Here is an 18556-nt window from a genome sequence, read left to right as displayed (position 1 = left end):
CGTGGGGCTGAAATATCCTGGATCTGCTGCCCACCAACATATGGGACAGTTGCACCATCCCCAGTGTACTGCTCTCCCTGGTAAGATCTGACCACAAATCAATCTCATTAGAAGTAACTATAACATCAGATACCCCCCCCCCCCTTAGCAGCAACTAGACTAAAAAACTTCTCCAAGGCAAATTACAACCTCTTAAGAAATGGCATAAGTAGCTTTGTAGCCCCAATTACACAGATGAAATGGACACCTATGTAGGGTTTACACCAATGTATTATATGAACATCTGTACAAATGTATTGACTCTACCATACCTGATAGGACCAAAGTAAGATCCTCAACATAGAACACACCTGCCTGGTGGACATCCGCTATTAACAGGCTTTACAATAAGAGAAAGAAATTGCTGTCTAAGAGTAGAAAGGAATGGAGCTAAAACTGCAGACACTCCCTCCTCAACTGAAACAAGCAAATACGACTCCTTGTGAAGTCGTCCAAAGCTAACTATGAATCCAAATTAGCCTCCATAACTAAGGACAACCATAAGGCATGTTTACTTACATCTGTAACCTCAAAGGAAAGTCCCAGACTTGTGCTCAGCTTGTACTTAATGGTACTGCATATACAGAACCTGTAGATATAGCAAACCTGCTGGCTGACAGATTCAGTGAAAACTTCACCCTCCTGTCCCCATCACACATACCCCAAAGCATCCCCAGCACCTACACACTGCCTAGTATCCCTGAGGAACAGGTCTTTGACACCCTCTCTTAGGCCAAAAATATAGCCTCTATGGGACCAGACAACATCCCAGGCTGGGTTAAAACAGGAATTAGCAATACCATTGGGTACTCTGTTCATTCACATTCTAAGTACTGACTTCATTCCAGAGAAATGGAAAACAGCTACCGTCTTCCCTTTGCACATATAGGGTGCATCCACTGACTCTGAAAACTATAGACTCATTTGCTTGACCAGCCTTATCTGCAAGGCCATGGAGCGAATTATCATGGAACTTATCAACAAAGATATATGAAATCTCCAAACACTTGACCCCACCCAGCTTGGTTTTCTCAAGGGGAAATCATTTCTGTTAAACTTGATTGACTTCTTCAAGAGAGTTACCAGAGCCCTAAACAAGGGTAAATCTGTACATACGGCCTACCTGGACTTAGCCACACCATTGAAACAATCCCCTATTCAGGCATCTTCAACAAACTCGGCCATTTGGGTATCAACCCATATATTGCCAGGTGGATTGCTAACTGGCTCACTGATAGAAATCGTACAATCAAAACAGGGGATTCCACCTCTTCCAACAGACCCATAACCAGTGGTATTCCACAGGGATCGGTTCTGGTACTTTTACTATTCAGAATCTACTTCTACAAAGTCCAGGCAAAAACTAAAGGTCTGTGGCTGACAAAGTTTGCTGATAACTGCAAACTGGAAGTGGTCATTGAGTCCCCTAATGATGTCAATATCCTGCAAAAGGGACTTACACTATGACTGGTCCCAAAGTCATGGTCTTAAACTTGTTGTGTCTTTCGGCTTTTCCCAGTTAGGGGTCGCCACAGTGGAACTCCGGTCCGCTAATGACTGGCCGTAGATTTTTACGTGCCGAGTTACTAGCCCTGATGCACAACCTTCAACAAAGGCACGCCCATTCACGCATGTCACCACACAAAAGAAGCTCTAGCTGAGAATCGAATGGGACAACGTCTTACTGTGAGGTGACAACCCTACTGCAGCACCACCACCGCAGCTAAAGTCATGGTCTTAAACTAAATGTATAAAAATGTATTATTGTCCCCTCTGGCAATAGAGAACCTCCTGTAAACTACCACATCAATGGCAACACCCTAAGCACCCACTCAATGGTGAGAGACCTAGGCACACAGGTCAACAGCAACCTTACCGTTGATCACCATGTCTCCACAGTGGTAAGAAGGGCATCTTATATTGCTCACCTCATAAGAAAGGGCATTACCTCCAGAAAAACAGAGGTTATAATCCCCTGTAATCTTCCTTCATCAGGCCAATAATAAGCGTACAATTCTCCTCTCATTAAGTACTTTACCAAGCAACTGCAGCAATTGGAGAGACCACAAAGGTTCCTTACAAAGAAAATTCAGGGTCTGGAGCATCTGTCATATGTGGACAGACTGAAATCACTGTCACTTTACTCTGTAGCATACAGACTGCTCAGAGGCAACCAGTGCCTTGTATATAAGGCAACCTCTGACTCTGCTTTATTGGGAATTCTGCACATACGAAAGTCAAATGCACATGGGTCACTTATTCTAAGGATCTAAACCTTGTATGCAACATCAATAGAACCGGCTGGAGGGACAGAATTGCCTCCTACAGGCTGCCCTCCCTTTTCAAACAGACTTCCAATTAATGTTAAACAAAGACCCTTGTTGACTCTATTTAAGCGCAATTTGGATGACTGGATGGGTAATCAGAAATTCACCCCGGGGGTCCACCAGTGTCCCTCCTGTACAGGGGCAATAAGTGCTGATTTTAGTGTCTGCTTTAAATGGACACTCTTGGGAGCAAAGGTTTAACTTGGTTAGGCTTGTAAGGGCCATAGGGCCATTATCCTAGTAACCTGCTATGAACCTATGATCACATCACTGCCTTTCTCTAAAACAATTAAACTGACTTGAAATAAATACTTCTCTGTTGTACTTATAATATTTATTTATTTATTTATTTATTTAACATTTGTTGACTGGGAAAGTCTGACTAGGCTCCACAGAGCCTATTTTCAGTGGAGGCCAGGGGAGAAATGCTCAACCTTCAAATTACTGCACGACCCTGACAAATTCCCATCTCTTCACTCCATCATTTAACCTTACACTACTAAGAGACCTTTGTGCTGCACTGACAAGTCATTACTCTCCAATAACTAAACATAACACTAATGCAGGACACTTCCTGTATTCACACTGCATTGCTAATGCATCTCACTCCATTTAAGAACAGTCTGAAACTTGAAAAAGTTAAAATGATAACTGAAGCAACACCTGATAGACAAATGGCTCTGCACCTGCACCACCCTCGTTAAAATGGTACTAATATAGCGCCATGCTCAATAAACTCCAGCTTTACTCTGTCACATATTGCCTACTCAGAGGCGATCTCTGCCTAACATACAAAGCTATAGCTGTTGGACATGCTTCACTTAATGAAATCCCAATCCCTCCGAGCTACATGCTCTAGGGACCTAAACCTCGTCACCACAATAAACAGAACATGCCGGAGGGATAGATTCCTGTCCCAGAGACTTCCCTTACTCTGGAATAAACTACCTAGCTATATCAAACAAAGCTCCTCATTAGCAATCTTCAAGAAAAATATTGATGATTGGATGGGAAATAGGAAGTTCACCCCGGGGATCATCTCTGTGGCTCTGCTAGACAGGGGCACAGGAAAATAATTTTCTTGGGTGGCGAAAGCCAGGGTACCTTTTTGGCTGGGCTTGTATAGGCCCCAGGGCTGATAGCCTAGTACCTACCTATGAACCTATGAATTTGTAATATAGCTGTCTGCTGCACAAAACTTAATGCACTATTATCACACCTATACCCTCCTCTATTATCTCATCCCCTATATCTTCCTCAGGCCTCCTCGCCTCCATCCTTTCTTTGGCTGCTCTTAATCTTAACTTACCTTCCTTTGTTCCAGATTTTGAACAAGTCTTTATAGCAACAAATATTCTTACATAAAACCTAATTATCTATGTATAACGATGATATTGCACTGGAGATTCCTCCCAGCATTTAAAAAACATATTTATATACAACCCATGCAACTTATAGTTTTAATCAAAACTGTTTGTAAATGATGTAACTGTTGTAAGGATATTTTAATAATGGAACTGTTGCCTACGAATGAAACTGACAGTAAGTGATGAAACTATACAGATGATGCTCATGATGTCTGTATGATGGAGATTTTCTCCCCATGCATCAACTGAAAAAGGACACTGCTCAGTCGTACTTTCCTGGTAATCAAATTCCAATAAATAAATATATAAATGTACGTTTAGCCATCAGAGGTCACTGCACCCCAAAGCTCTTCTTCGTGCACTTTGTAAGCTTTTATTTTAGTTATAATGAAGTGCTTTTCTGTGGGGGGAGGGGTTGGATAGGCTTCTGTTACTAACAATGTACGCAGATCCATTTGCTGTGTTTCCTCAAACTATAGCTTGACAAAACTGATTTAGTGCTTAAAGCTATTATGTTCTTTATCTTTATACCTTTACAGCAAGAGTTTTATGGTTGCATTTAGCTTTGTTCTGTCACTTACATGTTGATGCACACAGCCTGTACAACATTGTTGTTTTACTACTGCATTACCTATTCTCTTATCTAGCTGTATTACTCACAGCTACTTACAGTGCTATCTAGTTTGCTGCTTTTGTTCCTAACTTGCTACTAATCTGTGTTACCTACTAGTCCACCTACCTAGTTATCTCTACTCTAATGCAGGACATAGATGGTTTGTTTTTAACTTCCAAAATCCCTCATGTCTGCAAACAAGATACTATCTACCCACTAGCCAAGCTAGCAGAATTAGGATTTAGGTTAATAAGGATAAATTGCAGTTATGGAAATCGCAGGCTCAGTACTTGAGATATCTTATTTCGGAAGGTTTGAGACAAATTTTGCCCTCATGCATTGCTGTGATACAAGCTGCACCATGCCTTACCACAGTAAAACAGTTAGAAGCTTTTCTGGGACTAACAAGGTTATTGTCAACGATAGATTTCTAATTTTGCAGAAGTAGTGAAACCATTACTAGAACTGTTAAAAGAAAGCTACCACTGAAAATTTACCCTGAGGTGACAGACTGTATAAGTGGGTGTCAAAAAGGTACGAGTATGTTGTTATCACCATGGATAGCTAGAGATGGTATAGATTGTGTGGTCCAGCCTTATTTAAGCAGATGATTGATTTAGACACAGAAGGTATTTGGGTTATTTTGATTAGTGGTTTGAAGGTTAGCATAGAATGTTCTGTCAAATGTTTTATTTAGCATGGTTCCTGAGTTTGGGGGGGGGGTTATTTTGAGTGCAGAACTTCCAAGCCTTGTTTCTCTGTTTTATTAGTTGCCCTGTGCTCTGGGATAGCTAGGGGGCAGGATTAGATTGCACTATTTTTGTTCTGAGTGGGGCAAGGTAATTTAAAATGCTTAGTTTGAATTATGTTGAATTCAAACACAGCATCATCTAAAGGAAGGTGTTTTAATGTGCTCTAATTGTATTGTTTTAAGTTGCAAATAAGGGTATTGCTGTCAGTGTGTTAAACTGCATGCTTCATTGTAACAGGGTTGCTTTTGGATATTGGTATGTTTTCTGACCATGACTGTTGGAAGGTAGTCACTTTGTGTGTTTGGGAGAGGGCCAAAGGAGGGTATATTGTTAGGGGATGAGATGAGGATTCAGTCAATGACTGATTTCTTATTGTTGCTTTTGTTGTATTGGGTGGGAAATGAGAAAAGTTGCATGAGACCCTGAAGATTAAATGACATTTGCAGAGCTATCAAGTGGCAATGGTGAACCCATCAGTGTTGACATCACCCAGAATCAAACTGTCTTATGGGATACTGGTAGATGCCCAGCAGAAATTGTCCTCTGTAGTAGTTATATTGTTACCTGGGGGTATACAGATCTCTGTTATGCAGATTGTCTTGTGGGATGTTGGAAGATGCCAGCAGAAGCCTTGTTCAGTGGTTATGTTGTTACCTGGGAGTATACAGATCCCTGTTATGCAGATTGTCTTGTGGGATGCTGGTAGGTAGACAGCAGATGTCCTCTGTAGTGGTTATATTGTTATATGGGGGTATACAGATCCTTGTTCTACAGGTTGTCTTGTGTCAGTTTAGTTTAGGTAAAACGTTTAGAACTTCATCTGTGCTGAATGTGTGACTTTTGGGGGGCAAGGAAGGCTGTGTTTACAGATGATTGCTATTTTACGAGCTGTTTTGTATTTCCTATCTAACCTAATAATTTTATAGCCTGGGAGGTAAGATTTCCTTGTCTGTTTTAGTTAAGTCTCAGTGACAACGAGTATGTCAAGGGAGGAGTGGGCTAGCCAGGCTTGGACTTATGGAAGTTTGTTGCAGACACTTCTAATGTTTATGGAGAAGATCTGCAATGAGGAGAATATAGAGGGGTGTCGTTTTGTGTACTTATCTCTTTAAATTTGATTTTTTTCTGTCTTTTACCCTTTTAACAACAACATTCCATTTTTCCTTTTATTGTCTCCCAGTTTATGTCTTCTTCAACAATTTCAGAACCTTCTTCTGTGTGCTCTTTATAATTTTTATCATCTACTACTTCTAAAATGTCTTCTCTTTGTTCGCTTTCTTTTCTTTTCCTCATTCTTGTTTTCATTTTAACGATCCAGTAAAAAATGTCCAATTCTGCTACATTTATAACATTTCATTTCACATTTTTGCAGCATGTCCCACTTCCTCACAAATATAACATTTTCTTTTATCACAGATACTTATCAAATGTCCTTCTTTTCTACAATAAACATGTTTTGCATTGTCTGCAGTATTCTACAACATCCCTGTTCCCCCCACATTTATCATGTTTGGTATATATATATATATATATATATATATATATATATATATATATATATGTATATGTATATATGATTTTTTTCTCATTCTATTTTTAACACAATATTGTAATCCCATCCACCAATCCAAAACCCCCTTTTACCCTAAACTTTTTACAATGTCCAGTACTTCTTTACATCAAGTGTTCAAGTGCCCTTTCAGGGCCTCTCTTTCCACTTCTGTTAAGAACTGCACATGAATTTTCTTTTTTGTTTCCCTGTGAACTGCTTTTATCACATAAAGGTTCCATGGGTTACTGTCTTTCTATTTTCCATATTCTCCAACAAAATTTACCATTGAAAACAGTCTCAAATATAATGTTACAAAATGTCTCTGTCAATAAAAATAAATGCCCTTACCTCATGTGATTTTACACCCAAAGGAGCAATTAAATTGCCCCACACTTCATGCCTGCTCAATTTTTTTCTTCTTTAATTGAATCCTTACTAAATATTCCCCTTTTTCATTTTCTTCTGCTTTCTTTTCTGCTACTGCTTTTGCCTTCTTTTACTTTCTCTGCATATGTTTTCTTTTCCATCTCACCAGTATTCTTCAGGATTGTATCTGCATCCTCCTTTTGCATTCCCTACATAATGTTCCCCCAGAAAACACCTCCTTCATTTGTGGCTCACTCTGCATCATCATTTCTTTAAGTAAATCATCCCTCAACCATCCCAACTGACAGGTTTAATTATAAATCCATCATTTTCTAACTCATTTATATCAAAGAGATTTCTTTGAAACATCTCCTTAGAATCCTGCACACATTCTCTGATCTTGATATTTGCTTTCTCCTCCATTTCTCTGACCAGTCTATTATCTCCATCTCTCTCCATTGGCCTCCCTGTTTCTCTGGGCTGCCTCTGCACCTGGAATGGAAACAGGAAGTGCTCCTGCAAAATGGGTCCCACTCACAAGAAAGACATGCAGGGGAAGTGCCTTGATGCCCTGCTGAAATTTGCCCTAGTGGTATAAATACTGCTTTGGGTCTCCCCTGAAAAGAGGCCACTAGCTTAGTAAGACTAACCTGATTAGCAAAAGACGAATAAAAATAAATAAATAAATTAGTCACATGTTGATTGATGTGTATCTGGCTTGGCAATTGGGTTTCAGTGTAATTGTAGTAATAGAAATCTGCACATAAGAAGGTAACGACCATTATATACATGTATACACAAATATAAAGTAAGGTCATTTTAGTGTGACAGGATCTACGTAGAGTTTCAATTGCAGATATCTGCTTGCATAGCTATCAGCCCTTCTTCTCTTCCCTGTGTAACATAGCCTTATTCATTCATTCTCATATCACTTCTCCTGCTAAAGTTTTTACAAAGCAACCAAAAAAAAAAGCCGATTCTCTCACCTTGAAAGAAGAGATGTAGAGTTCCTGTCTGCTTTGACGCTCATTAATATGTTTCATTTTCAGTTCTAGAGAAGATACAGTATTTTTCAGCTTGCCCTGAATATATAAAATAATATTAAGATAATAAATATAATACAAAAGTTTACATAGTGAAATTTTTAGGTTATATGCTCAAACACAAGACAGTTTTTTAATTATGTGCAACAGTAAATTAAAAGAAGGTCATTGCTAGGTCTGGCAGCCTGGACATCTCCTCAGACTGCCACTCCTCTCAACCCACAGTTGAGGACAAAAACAAAAAAAAATGGTTTCCCCAATGAAGGCATCAGAAAAAAATGTTACAATCTCCATGTTACAGTTACTAATTACTAACATAATGACCTCAGTTACTAATTACTAACATAATGCCCTCCTGACTAAAGTGTGAAAGCAGTACTGGCACCTGATTAAGATGTCACAGTACCACCTTCCATGCTACAGTTACTAGCTACTAACATACTGACCTCCTGACTAAAGTGTGAAAGCAGTACTTGCACCTGTTTATGATGTCACAGTACCATCTTCCATGCTACAGTTGCTAATTACTAAAATAATAACCTCCTGACTAAAGTGTGAATGCAGTACTGGCACCTGTTTATGATGTCACGGTACCACCTTCCATGCTACAGTTACAAATTACTAACATAATGAACTCCTGACTAAAGCATGAAAGCAGTACTGGCACCTGTTTATGATGTCACAGTACCACCTTCCATGGTACAGTTACTAACATAATGAACTCCTGACTAAAGTGTGAAAGCAGTACTGGCACCTGTTTATGATGTCACAGTGCCACCTTCCATGCTATAGTTACTAATTACTAACATAATGACCTTCTGACTAAAGTGTGAAAGCAGTACTGGCACCTGTTTGCGATGTCACAGTACCACCTTCCATGCTACAGTTACTAATTACTAACACAATGACCTCCTGACTAAAGCGTGAAAGCAGTACTGGCACCTGTTTATGTTGCCACAGTACCACCTTCCATGCTACAGTTACTAATTACTAACATAATGACCTCCTGACTAAAGTGTGAAAGCAGTACGGGCACCTGTTTGCGATGTCACAGTACCACCTTCCATGCTACAGTTACTAATTACTAACACAATGACCTCCTGACTAAAGCATGAAAGCAGTACTGGCACCTGTTTATGTTGCCACAGTACCACCTTCCATGCTACAGTTACTAATTACTAACATAATGACCTCCTGACTAAAGTGTGAAAGCAGTACTGGCACCTGTTTATGATGTCACAGTACCACCTTCCATGGTACAGTTACTGTTTTTGAAGTCACAATACCACCTTCCATGCTACAGTTACTAATTACTAACATAATGACCTCCTGAGTAAAGTGTGAAAGCAGTACTGGCACCTGTTTATGATGTCACAGTACCGCCTCCCATGCTAGAGTTACTAATTACTAACATAATGACCTCCTGACTAAAGTATGAAAGCAGTACTGGCACCTGTTTATGATGTCACAGTACACCTTCTATGCTACAGTTACTAATTACTAACATAATGACCTCCTGACTAAAGAGTGAAAGCAGTACTGGCACCTGTTTATGATGTCAGGGTACCACCTTCCATACTACAGTTACTAATTACTAACATAATACCCACCTGACTAAAGCATGAAAGCAATACTGGCACCTGTTTATGATGTCATGGTACCACCTTCCATGCGACAGTTACTAATTCCTAACATATTGCCCTCACGACTAAAGTGTGAAAGCAGTACTGGCACCTGTTTATGATGTCACAGTACCACCTTCCATGCTACAGTTACTAGCTACTAACATACTGACCTCCTGACTAAAGTGTGAAAGCAGTACTTGCACCTGTTTATGATGTCACAGTACCACCTTCCATGCTACAGTTGCTAATTACTAAAATAATAACCTCCTGACTAAAGTGTGAATGCAGTACTGGCACCTGTTTATGATGTCACGGTACCACCTTCCATGCTACAGTTACAAATTACTAACATAATGAACTCCTGACTAAAGCATGAAAGCAGTACTGGCACCTGTTATGATGTCACAGTACCACCTTCCATGGTACAGTTACTAACATAATGAACTCCTGACAAAATTGTGAAAGCAGTACTGGCACCTGTTTATGATGTCACAGTACCACCTTCCATGCTATAGTTACTAATTACTAACATAATGACCTTCTGACTAAAGTGTGAAAGTAGTACTGGCACCTGTTTGCGATGTCACAGTACCACCTTCCATGCTACAGTTACTAATTACTAACACAATGACCTCCTGACTAAAGCGTGAAAGCAGTACTGGCACCTGTTTATGTTGCCACAGTACCACCTTCCATGCTACAGTTACTAATTACTAACATAATGACCTCCTGACTAAAGTGTGAAAACAGTACTGGCACCTGTTTATGATGTTACAGTACCACCTTCCATGCTACAGTTACTAATTACTAACATAATGACCTCCTGACTAATGTGTGAAAGCAGTACTGGCACATGTTTATGATGTCACAGTACCACCTTCCATGCTACAGTTACTAATTACTAACATAATGACCTCCTGACTAAAGTGTGAAAGCAGTACTGGCACCTGTTTATGATGTCACAGTACCACCTTCCATGGTACAGTTACTGTTTATGAAGTCACAATACCACCTTCCATGCTACAGTTACTAATTACTAACATAATGACCTCCTGTGTAAAGTGTGAAAGCAGTACTGGCACCTGTTTATGATGTCACAGTACCACCTCCCATGCTAGAGTTACTAATTACTAACATAATGACCTCCTGACTAAAGTGTGAAAGCAGTACTGGCACCTGTTTATGATGTCACAGTACACCTTCTATGCTTCAGTTACTAATTACTAACATAATGACCTCCTGACTAAAGAGTGAAAGCAGTACTGACACCTGTTTATGATGTCAGGGTACCACCTTCCATGCTACAGTTACTAATTACTAACATAATACCCACCTGACTAAAGCATGAAAGCAATACTGGCACCTGTTTATGATGTCATGGTACCACCTTCCATGCTACAGTTACTAATTCCTAACATATTGACCTCACGACTAAAGTGTGAAAGCAGTACTGGCACCTGTTTATGATGTCACAGTACACCTTCCATGCTGCAGTTACTAATTACTAACATAATTACCTCCTGACTAAAGTGTGAAAGCAGTACTGGCACCTGTTTATGAAGTCACAGTACCACCTTCCATGCTACAGTTACTAATTACTAACATAATGACCTCCTGACTAAAGTGTGAAAACAGTACAAGCACCTGTTTCTAATGTCACAGTACCACCTTCCATGCTACAGTTACTAATTACTAACAGAATGACCTCCTGACTAAAGTGTGAAAGCAGTACTGGCACCTGTTTGTGAAGTCATAGTACCATATTCCTTGCTACAGTTACTAATTACTAACATAATGACCTCCTGACTAAAGTGTGAAAGCAGTACTGGCACCTGTTTATGAAGTCACAGTACCACCTTCCATGCTGCAGTTACTAATTACTAACATAATGACTTCATGACTAAAGTGTGAAAGCAGTACTGGCACCTGTTTATGTTTTCACAGTACCACCTTCCATGCTACAGTTACTAATTATTAACATAATGACCTCCTGACTAAAGTGTGAAAGCAGTACTGGCACCTGTTTATGATGTCACAGTACCATCTTCCATGCTACAGTTACTAATAACTAACATAATGACCTCCTGGCTAAAGTGTGAAAGCAGTACTGGTACACGTTTATGATGTTACAGTACCACCTTCCTGGCTACAGTTACTAATTACTAACATAATGACCTCCTGACTAAAGTGTGAAAGCAGTACTGGCACCTGTTTATGTTGTCACAGTACCACCTTGAATGCTACAGTTACTAATTGCTAACATAATGACCTCCTGACTAAAGTGTGAAAGCAGTATTGGCACCTGTTTATGATGTCACAGTACCACCTTCCATGCTACCATTACTAATTATTAGCATAATGACCTCCTGACTAAAGTGTGAAAGCAGTACTGGCACCTGTTTATGATGTCACAGTACACCTTCCATACTACAGTTTCTAATTACTAACATAATGACCTCCGACTAAAGTGTGAAAGCAGTACTGGCACCTGTTTATGATGTCAGGCTACCACCTTCCTTGCTACAGTTACTAATTACTAACATAATGCCTTCCTGACTAAAGCATGAAAGCAATACTGGCACCTGTTTATGATGTCACGGTACCACCTTCCATGCTACAGTTACTAATTACTAACATAATGACCTCCGACTAAAGTGTGAATGCAGTACTGGCACCTGTTTCTGATGTCACAGTACCACCTTCCATGCTACAGTTACTAATTACTAATATAATGACCACCTGACTAAAGTGTGAAAGCAGTACTGGCACCTGTTTACGATGTCAAAGTACAACCTTCCATGCTAAAGTTACTAATTACTAACACAATGACTTCCTGACGAAAGTGTGAAAGCAGTACTGGCACCTGTTTATGATGTCACAGTACCACCTTCCATGCTACAGTTACTAATTACTAACAGAATGACCTCCTGACTAAAGTGTGAAAGCAGTACTGGCACCTGTTTGTGATGTCACAGTACCATCATCCTTGCTACAGTTACTAATTACTAACATAATGACCTCCTGACTAAAGTGTGAAAGCAGTACTGGCACCTGTTTATGAAGTCACAGTACCACCTTCCATGCTGCAGTTACTAATTACTAACATAATGACCTCCTGACTAAAGTGTGAAAGTAGTACTGGCACCTGTTTATGTTGTCACAGTACCACCTTCCATGCTACAGTTACTAATTGCTAACATAATGACCTCCTGACTAAAGTGTGAAAGCAGTATTGGCACCTGTTTATGATGTCACAGTACCACCTTCCATGCTACCGTTACTAATTACTAACATAATGACCTCCTGACTAAAGTGTGAAAGCAGTACTGGCACCTGTTTATGATGTCACAGTACACCTTCCATGCTACAGTTTCTAATTACTAACATAATGACCTCCTGACTAAAGTGTGAAAGCAGTACTGGCACCTGTTTATGATGTCAGGGTACCACCTTCCTTGCTACAGTTACTAATTACTAACATAATGCCTTCCTGACTAAAGCATGAAAGCAATACTGGCACCTGTTTATGATGTCATGGTACCACCTTCCATGCTACAGTTACTAATTACTAAGATAATGACATTCCGACTAAAGTGTGAAAGCAGTACTGGCACCTGTTTATGATGTCACAGTACCACCTTCCATGCTACAGTTACTAATTACTAAAATAATGACCTCCTGACTAAAGTGTGAAAGCAGTACTGGCACCTGTTTATGATGTCAAAGTAGCACCTTCCATGCTACAGTTACTAATTACTAACATAATGACCTCCTGACTAAAGTGTGAAAGCAGTACTGGCACCTGTTTATGAAGTCACAGTACCACCTTCCATGCTACAGTTACTAATTACTAACATAATGACCTCCTGACTAAAGTGTGAAAGCAGTACTGGCTCCTGTTTATGAAGTCACAGTACCACCTTCCATGCTGCAGTTACTAATTACTAACATAATGACCTCCTGACTAAAGTGTGAAAGCAGTACTGGCACCTGTTTATGTTGTCACAGTACCACCTTCCATGCTACAGTTACTAATTGCTGACATAATGACCTCCTGACTAAAGTGTGAAAGCAGTATTGGCACCTGTTTATGATGTCACAGTACCACCTTCCATCCTACCGTTACTAATTACTAACATAATGACCTCCTGACTAAAGTGTGAAAGCCGTACTGGCACCTGTTTATGATGTCACAGTACACCTTCCATGCTACAGTTTCTAATTACTAACATAATGACCTCCTGACTAAAGTGTGAAAGCAGTACTGGCACCTGCTTATGATGTCAGGGTACCACCTTCCTTGCTGCGTTACTAATTACTAACATAATGCCTTCCTGACTAAAGCATGAAAGCAATACTGGCACCTGTTTATGATGTCACGGTATCACCTTCCATGCTACAGTTACTAATTACTAACATAGTGACCTCCCGACTAAAGTGTGAAAGCAGTGCTGGCACCTGTTTATGATGTCACAGTACCACCTTCCATGCTACAGTTACTAATTACTAACATAATGACCGCCTGACTAAAGTGTGAAAGCAGTACTGGCACCTGTTTATGATGTCACGGTATCACCTTCCATGCTACAGTTACTAATTACTAACATAGTGACCTCCCGACTAAAGTGTGAAAGCAGTGCTGGCACCTGTTTATGATGTCACAGTACCACCTTCCATGCTACAGTTACTAATTACTAACATAATGACCGCCTGACTAAAGTGTGAAAGCAGTACTGGCACCTGTTTATGTTGTCACAGTACCACCTTGAATGCTACAGTTACTAATTACTAACATAATGACCTCCTGACTAAAGTGTGAAAGCAGTACTGGCACCTGTTTATGATGTCACAGTACACCTTCCATACTACAGTTTCTAATTACTAACATAATGACCTCCGACTAAAGTGTGAAAGCAGTACTGGCACCTGTTTATGATGTCAGGGTACCACCTTCCTTGCTACAGTTACTAATTACTAACATAATGCCTTCCTGACTAAAGCATGAAAGCAATACTGGCACCTGTTTATGATGTCACGGTACCACCTTCCATGCTACAGTTACTAATTACTAACATAATGACCTCCCGACTAAAGTGTGAATGCAGTACTGGCACCTGTTTCTGATGTCACAGTACCACCTTCCATGCTACAGTTACTAATTACTAATATAATGACCACCTGACTAAAGTGTGAAAGCAGTACTGGCACCTGTTTATGATGTCAAAGTACAACCTTCCATGCTAAAGTTACTAATTACTAACACAATGACTTCCTGACGAAAGTGTGAAAGCAGTACTGGCACCTGTTTATGATGTCACAGTACCACCTTCCATGCTACAGTTACTAATTACTAACAGAATGACCTCCTGACTAAAGTGTGAAAGCAGTACTGGCACCTGTTTGTGATGTCACAGTACCATCTTCCTTGCTACAGTTACTAATTACTAACATAATGACCTCCTGACTAAAGTGTGAAAGTAGTACTGGCACCTGTTTATGTTGTCACAGTACCACCTTCCATGCTACAGTTACTAATTGCTAACATAATGACCTCCTGACTAAAGTGTGAAAGCAGTATTGGCACCTGTTTATGATGTCACAGTACCACCTTCCATGCTACCGTTACTAATTACTAACATAATGACCTCCTGACTAAAGTTTGAAAGCAGTACTGGCACCTGTTTATGATGTCACAGTACACCTTCCATGCTACAGTTTCTAATTACTAACATAATGACCTCCTGACTAAAGTGTGAAAGCAGTACTGGCACCTGTTTATGATGTCAGGGTACCACCTTCCTTGCTACAGTTACTAATTACTAACATAATGCCTTCCTGACTAAAGCATGAAAGCAATACTGGCACCTGTTTATGATGTCATGGTACCACCTTCCATGCTACAGTTACTAATTACTAAGATAATGACATTCCGACTAAAGTGTGAAAGCAGTACTGGCACCTGTTTATGATGTCACAGTACCACCTTCCATGCTACAGTTACTAATTACTAAAATAATGACCTCCTGACTAAAGTGTGAAAGCAGTACTGGCACCTGTTTATGATGTCAAAGTAGCACCTTCCATGCTACAGTTACTAATTACTAACATAATGACCTCCTGACTAAAGTGTGAAAGCAGTACTGGCACCTGTTTATGAAGTCACAGTACCACCTTCCATGCTACAGTTACTAATTACTAACATAATGACCTCCTGACTAAAGTGTGAAAGCAGTACTGGCTCCTGTTTATGAAGTCACAGTACCACCTTCCATGCTGCAGTTACTAATTACTAACATAATGACCTCCTGACTAAAGTGTGAAAGCAGTACTGGCACCTGTTTATGTTGTCACAGTACCACCTTCCATGCTACAGTTACTAATTGCTGACATAATGACCTCCTGACTAAAGTGTGAAAGCAGTATTGGCACCTGTTTATGATGTCACAGTACCACCTTCCATCCTACCGTTACTAATTACTAACATAATGACCTCCTGACTAAAGTGTGAAAGCCGTACTGGCACCTGTTTATGATGTCACAGTACACCTTCCATGCTACAGTTTCTAATTACTAACATAATGACCTCCTGACTAAAGTGTGAAAGCAGTACTGGCACCTGCTTATGATGTCAGGGTACCACCTTCCTTGCTGCCGTTACTAATTACTAACATAATGCCTTCCTGACTAAAGCATGAAAGCAATACTGGCACCTGTTTATGATGTCACGGTATCACCTTCCATGCTACAGTTACTAATTACTAACATAGTGACCTCCGACTAAAGTGTGAAAGCAGTGCTGGCACCTGTTTATGATGTCACAGTACCACCTTCCATGCTACAGTTACTAATTACTAACATAATGACCGCCTGACTAAAGTGTGAAAGCAGTACTGGCACCTGTTTATGATGTCACGGTATCACCTTCCATGCTACAGTTACTAATTACTAACATAGTGACCTCCCGACTAAAGTGTGAAAGCAGTGCTGGCACCTGTTTATGATGTCACAGTACCACCTTCCATGCTACAGTTACTAATTACTAACATAATGACCGCCTGACTAAAGTGTGAAAGCAGTACTGGCACCTGTTTATGTTGTCACAGTACCACCTTGAATGCTACAGTTACTAATTACTAACATAATGACCTCCTGACTAAAGTGTGAAAGCAGTACTGGCACCTGTTTATGATGTCACAGTACACCTTCCATACTACAGTTTCTAATTACTAACATAATGACCTCCGACTAAAGTGTGAAAGCAGTACTGGCACCTGTTTATGATGTCAGGGTACCACCTTCCTTGCTACAGTTACTAATTACTAACATAATGCCTTCCTGACTAAAGCATGAAAGCAATACTGGCACCTGTTTATGATGTCACGGTACCACCTTCCATGCTACAGTTACTAATTACTAACATAATGACCTCCCGACTAAAGTGTGAATGCAGTACTGGCACCTGTTTCTGATGTCACAGTACCACCTTCCATGCTACAGTTACTAATTACTAATATAATGACCACCTGACTAAAGTGTGAAAGCAGTACTGGCACCTGTTTATGATGTCAAAGTACAACCTTCCATGCTAAAGTTATTAATTACTAACACAATGACTTCCTGACGAAAGTGTGAAAGCAGTACTGGCACCTGTTTATGATGTCACAGTACCACCTTCCATGCTACAGTTACTAATTACTAACAGAATGACCTCCTGACTAAAGTGTGAAAGCAGTACTGGCACCTGTTTGTGATGTCACAGTACCATCTTCCTTGCTACAGTTACTAATTACTAACATAATGACCTCCTGACTAAAGTGTGATAGCAGTACTGGCACCTGTTTATGATGTCAAAGTAGCACCTTCCATGCTACAGTTACTAATTACTAACATAATGACCTCCTGACTAAAGTGTGAAAGCAGTACTGGCACCTGTTTATGAAGTCACAGTACCACCTTCCATGCTACAGTTACTAATTACTAACATAATGACCTCCTGACTAAAGTGTGAAAGCAGTACTGGCTCCTGTTTATGAAGTCACAGTACCACCTTCCATGCTGCAGTTACTAATTACTAACATAATGACCTCCTGACTAAAGTGTGAAAGCAGTACTGGCACCTGTTTATGTTGTCACAGTACCACCTTCCATGCTACAGTTACTAATTGCTAACATAATGACCTCCTGACTAAAGTGTGAAAGCAGTATTGGCACCTGTTTATGATGTCACAGTACCACCTTCCATCCTACCGTTACTAATTACAAACATAATGACCTCCTGACTAAAGTGTGAAAGCCGTACTGGCACCTGTTTATGATGTCACAGTACACCTTCCATGCTACAGTTTCTAATTACTAACATAATGACCTCCTGACTAAAGTGTGAAAGCAGTACTGGCACCTGTTTATGATGTCAGGGTACCACCTTCCTTGCTGCCGTTACTAATTACTAACATAATGCCTTCCTGACTAAAGCATGAAAGCAATACTGGCACCTGTTTATGATGTCACGGTATCACCTTCCATGCTACAGTTACTAATTACTAACATAGTGACCTCCCGACTAAAGTGTGAAAGCAGTGCTGGCACCTGTTTATGATGTCACAGTACCACCTTCCATGCTACAGTTACTAATTACTAACATAATGACCGCCTGACTAAAGTGTGAAAGCAGTACTGGCACCTGTTTATGATGTCAAAGTAGCACCTTCCATGCTACAGTTACTAATTACTAACATAATGACCTCCTGACTAAAGTGTGAAAGCAGTACTTGCACCTGTTTTTGAAGTCACAGTATCACCTTCCATGCTACAGTTACTAATTACTAACATAATATCCTCCTGACTAAAGTGTGAAAGCAGTACTGGTACCTGT

The 18556-nt window shown here is 40.1% G+C and overlaps 1 protein-coding gene across 1 annotated transcript in view; it reads right to left on the bottom strand.

Annotated features, from left to right (window-relative positions):
* Positions 1-18556, bottom strand: part of LOC122798675 (zinc-binding protein A33-like) — a 397012-nt gene that overhangs the window by 321986 nt on the left and 56470 nt on the right. The window contains exon 2 of the mRNA XM_044067767.1: positions 8003-8098. Within this exon, the coding sequence (XP_043923702.1) occupies positions 8003-8098 (96 nt within the window). The remainder of the gene's footprint in view (positions 1-8002; positions 8099-18556) is intronic.

This window comes from Protopterus annectens, chromosome 3.part1 (genome assembly GCF_019279795.1).
Source record: "Protopterus annectens isolate FY-2018-M chromosome 3.part1, PAN1.0, whole genome shotgun sequence".
Classification (NCBI taxonomy): domain Eukaryota; kingdom Metazoa; phylum Chordata; order Ceratodontiformes; family Protopteridae; genus Protopterus; species Protopterus annectens.
Note: the sequence above shows the minus strand (reverse complement) of the source record. Positions and strands in the feature narration are given on the sequence as shown.